This window comes from Larus michahellis, chromosome 4 (genome assembly GCF_964199755.1).
Source record: "Larus michahellis chromosome 4, bLarMic1.1, whole genome shotgun sequence".
NCBI classification, from domain to species: Eukaryota; Metazoa; Chordata; class Aves; order Charadriiformes; family Laridae; genus Larus; species Larus michahellis.
Window position 1 is genome coordinate 90,958,330 of NC_133899.1, and position 5,064 is coordinate 90,963,393.

The following is a 5,064-nucleotide window of genomic DNA, read 5'->3' on the forward strand; positions in this document are numbered from 1 at the left end:
GATTTGGTTCCTCCTGTTCTGTAGAGTCATCTTCCTTGACAAAATTAAAATGAGGTTTTTATTTAACTGGATTTTATACTTCTTCTATTGTTACTAGGGCTTACATTTGCTTTCTAAATTAATCCACACGCTGCAAATATATTTCTCAATATATTGGCATCACGCTACTCTTTTTATTAATCTTTTTTCCTTCAGTTTAAAGCATATTCAGGACTGCAGAAAGAAAATACATCTCTCAACTCACAGCTCACCCCACCTCCAATTCTCAGTGCCAGTTCCTCTCGCTATTTACTTTACCGTCAGACGCTGCAACAGGTTAATTCCCTCCACTTTGCAGCATTTAGGGACTACACAAAAATCTCTCTTTTCAACAGGTTTTTTATATTTCACCTGAGAGACTGGGAGTAACACGCATGTTAATTGCTTTTTCAGGTTGGCATGATTAGGTGCCTGTCACCTTTCCTGGATGAGGAACATAACGGGGAGGGGGTGGTGAAGGAGGGTGATGGAAGTCACAAATTTATCGTGAATTTGGGGGTTATCCGGTTAAAATCAAAGAAAATATTGCTAATGCTGTAGCAAAGAAAATTATTTTAAGGGAATGTTTACTTGCAGGAGATGAGGCTGCCCACTGTTCATATAACCTGGGAGGATTATATGGGAAACAAATCTTGTATTCAGTATTAAATATGTATTTTCTTTTGTCATTGTGCCCACTGCTGTGGATGCACAGATGGGCTTTGTGCATGTAGCCAGTTCCAGACATTGGCTTTCTTGATCATGTGTAAGACTAGCTCTGTCTAACGGACTGAAACAGGATGCTGAAAATCTGGCAGTTTTATCTAAGGAGGGCTTGTGCCTGTGGGAGTTTTTTAGAAATGTTTTGGGAGTGGAGCTGTTCATGATGTTGGAACGCGAGACTGGGGAAGTAGATGCAGAAAATACTAATGCTTAAGCTCGCGTATCTGAGATGGCAATCATTTTATGACGAGGACTGTAGGTCTATTTGTGTGTTGCAACAATAATAAATTAAGAGACTGTGCTGGAAATGGGGTAGCTAGGGGAATCAACATGCCAGGTTCAGAAAAGAAGGGAATTCCTGAACTACCTACACATGCTGTGAAGAAAAAAACATTACATTTTTTCTGAACTTTGGGGACCTAGAAATGATGGGACGAACTTGGAACTTTCCCCTTTAGGAAAAGTTCACCACCTTTCACCTTCTATAAAAATTGCCTTCAAAATAAAAGGAAGTAACATTTGCCCCACTTCTTCCCTTCGAAAGGTCAGGAGTTACTTCATGTCACAGTTAATCTTTGTGAGGAACGAAGCACAGGCTGCAAGCCCTGTGTTTGCAAGGCAAGGCCAGGGGTCTCAGGCCAGGCACAGAGGGCAGAGGCCGCTTTCCCGGGCAGCTGCCAGGGAGGGACGTGGAGTGAACGGCAGCATCTCCTTGGGAGCTCTGATGCGGCCTTTATTGTTCTTTGCCGAGCTAGTCCTTTCATCCTTGTACTTCCTTCTCCTCTTTTGCAAAAAAAACAAAACCACCCCAAAACCTAACCCATGTAGGTTTAGGTACCTCACAAAAAGGCAAATAATTCTTATTAAACGGGGAACTTAGGATTCCCCCAACTTAGAGCTCGGCTGAGGCACCGAGACCCGGCTCGGCTCCTCCTACAGCAGAAGACCGACCGCGCCGAGCTTGGCTCCAACACACCTGTTGCAATCGGCACCATTAAACAAACCCGCTCGCCTCCGAAGGCCTTTTGAGCACCGCGGGGTTTCTAAAACCTCGGCGGCGACACCCGCGGCCGGCCGTGGCAGAGCCCTCTCTGCAGCCGCCATCTTGTGGCGGGCAGAGGGGAACGCGCCGCCGCCGCCGTCATGTGATTTCCGGGCAAGGCCGCCTCCGGCGCGCGGGCGGGGGGTCAGGGTCAGCGCTCCGCCATCGCGGCGGCGCCGGGGCCAGGCAGGGCCGGGTCTCGTCTCGTCTCCCCGTGCCCTCCGGCCTCCCGGGAAGTCTCCCTGTGAAAACAGGAACGCTAATCCGCCTGCGGGGGGCGGGGACGGGACTCCGTCAGCCTTCCCTCCCCGCCGGTGTCTCGCCCCGGGGCCTGCTTGTGGTTTGCGGTGTAGGCCTCGGCGCCATGGATCCGTTCTTGATTCTGCTGAACTCCTTCTCCTCGAGCTTGTCGGACTCTGAGCTTGATTCCCTGAAGTTTCTCTGCCGGAAGGAAATTTCGAAAAGGAGACTGGAGTCCGTGCGGAGCGGTAGGGATCTCTTTGGCATCCTCCTCGAGCAGCAGCTAATTGCAAGCGACAAGGTATCGGTTCTTGAAGAATTGTTTAAGAACATTAAAAGGGAAGACTTGGTCTCACAGCTAAAGCAGTTCGAAGAGGAAGGGGAAGTTAATGCTCCCGATGATCAACCAGATGCACACGAAAAACGTAGGTGGATTACTTTTTTTTTCATTTCCTCCCCTCCCCAGCCAACCCCAGTAAATCTGTAGGCATCCCCCAGCGGTGGGTATGCCGAGAGCGGACACAGAGCAGGGCTGCCCTCAGTGCCTCCTGTAGCACAGCCCACTGCTAAGGGTGTTTCAGCTACAAACTGCTGCACGGGGCTGTGTTGCACCCTGGAAACATACCATGAGGGCAGCATATGCTGCAAACAGTTTTCCGGGGTGGAAACTTCTAATTTCTTCCGTTTATTTTTTTTTTTTTTTAATCGAATGGTCACTTGGAAATCCTGCTATGTACTTGGGATTCCAAGTATATCCAGTGGCTTTTCAGAACGTGGTGTGACTTTCAGTATTTGCAAAGCAGCAAGAGTAGTAACGTTTTGCTAAAAAAAAACCAACCCTAACTTAAAAACATTCACCATTTCTTAGTAAATCCATCACTAACTTGATATGTTTTTGCTATTTCAGGTTTTCAGAAGGCAGCTATTGAAGTCATATGTGATAACGTTGGGAAAGACTGGAAAATGCTGGTGCGAAAACTTGACGTTTCTGAAGTGAAACTGGAAAGAATAGTGGCAGCCAATCCATATAACTTGCGTGAACAGTTTTATCAGTCACTCCGAGAGTGGCAGAAGTGGAAGGGAAGAGATGCGAAGGTGGCTGACTTAATAAAAGCTCTTCGGGGCTGTAATATGAATTTGGTGGCAGACAAAGTTGAAAAGAAACTCTTGCAACTGAACACTGAAACCAGCTGAAATCTGTATAACAACACTTCCCTATCCCACAGATACGGATGAAAAAAACTAAAAGTACCGCCTTCTCTTCTGAACCAGAATCAATATCATTGGTTCCTGTTACTTACTCTGCCATTAATTTATGTGCGTTAATAGGCTGATTTGTGGTCAGATGAAGATTAACATAAAAACAAATGCCATTCAGGTAATGCCTTGTAGCTTGATGCTTCCTTGAAGAGATTTTAACTTAGAAGACCTAAACTCCATTTGGTAGAAATTCTTACACTTTTGTTCTACTACCCACCTGAAAACAATATTTGCTGTACTGTTATCTGGAAATACATCCGTGGGACACTCCTGAGGCAACTGTAATTTAAAATTTCGGGGGGGGGATTGGATATTTTTTATTTCTGTGCGCTGTTATAACTGCAGGGTGAAAGGCAGGGGTAGATCTCTTAGCTGTGTACTGGGGTTTGGTTTTTTTTTTTTCATTAGCGTAAGATAATATCTTCCATAATTTATCAAATACATTTGCGCTCCGTAAAAGAATACTAAGACAACTGTAACCTCAGGCCCTAAGACTGCAGTGCAGGAGGGCTAGTAACTATTGTGGTGGCTTTTTCTTGGCAGAAAATTTGCCAGATTGAAAATTAACCAGTTGAAATCAAATGTCTGTATCAAGTGCCTTCATCATCCTGAAGGAAGTATCCTCTTGAAACTATCAAAGAAATTGTGTGCATCTCTCAGATGTTTACAGTAGTCTCTTTTTACCTCTGTGAATGTTTTAAGATTCTTTACTATTCCTTTTGTAACCTATATCACAGAGTCTGGTCATGCCTGCTGGAAGTTGCAGCTCACCTCATAAGTATGCTGCAGTTATCTGTGCTCCTGGGTAACAGAAGTCTGTACTGTAACAAAACAAAAAAAAAAAAAAAACCACAGCAAAAAAAAAAAACAAACAAGAAAACAATTTGGTTTCTTTTTAGTGGAGAGGTGTGAAAGCCTACTGAATCAGTATGTGGTACTGACTTTCCTCTGGTGATACCCAGCGAAGACCAGTTGTCTTTCGCCACAGTTTGTTCTCTTCAAAGGTCGCTCCAGATCCAGTTCCTCATCCAAGTCCTCTGCAGTTTTTTAGTTCATTCCTGCTCCTTCACATTTTTTTGGAAAGTGGTTGTAAAAAACTTGCAGAGGATTTATGAAGTAGACCAGATTCAGTTTTCATCTTTAATTTGGAACAGACTTCGAAAAATGGCCTTCATACCTAACTTAAGACTGGAGAAATTGCACAAGCTTAAAGACATGCAGGGCTGTAGAGGCCTCTGGGGACTATCCCTTATGTGAGGGGGAAAAGTTCTCCGAAATCATTGTTGCTTGAATGAGTAGGACTGTTTGTTACTGCGAACATCCTTCTAACTACATCAATAGAAACTTGAGAGGCTTCTTTTTTGCTACTGTACCTGTGTGACTTTTAGCTCCTTTCAGGTTCTTAGTACATGGTGCCATTACTGTGAAGGCCGGGTGTCAGCACAAAATATACCACTACTCTGCATAAATGTTGTGAGATTGATAATTTTTTTCGAGTTTTTATTGCAGTTGGTGCTCCTCGTTTAGAAGATGACACTTGAATACTTGACTGTAGTTAATGGAAACTGCTGTAAAGTGGACTTACCTTTTTATTAAGGTTTTCCCTTAAATGATTTGCAGAAGTATTTTTTTAATCATAGTATACTAAATATCAGGGGTTGTATCCAAGCAAAGGAACAACGGGTAATACAGAAGTTTCCACCTGTCAGCCTTTTGGGCAGGTGCAGTTCTGTAAGTACTTGCTCCAATACCTATCAGTATCGATTGTCAATTCCAGACTT

General features: G+C 44.2%; 1 protein-coding gene across 1 annotated transcript; it reads left to right on the top strand.

Annotated features, from left to right (window-relative positions):
• Window positions 1-1,913: 1,913 nt before the first annotated feature.
• On the top strand, window positions 1,914-4,749 carry FADD (Fas associated via death domain). Its single transcript, XM_074586349.1, has 2 exons — window positions 1,914-2,448; window positions 2,931-4,749. Exons 1-2 carry the CDS (start codon window positions 2,148-2,150, stop codon window positions 3,215-3,217), a joined length of 588 nt encoding a protein of 195 aa, XP_074442450.1. The 5' UTR covers window positions 1,914-2,147; the 3' UTR covers window positions 3,218-4,749.
• Window positions 4,750-5,064: the final 315 nt, after the last annotated feature.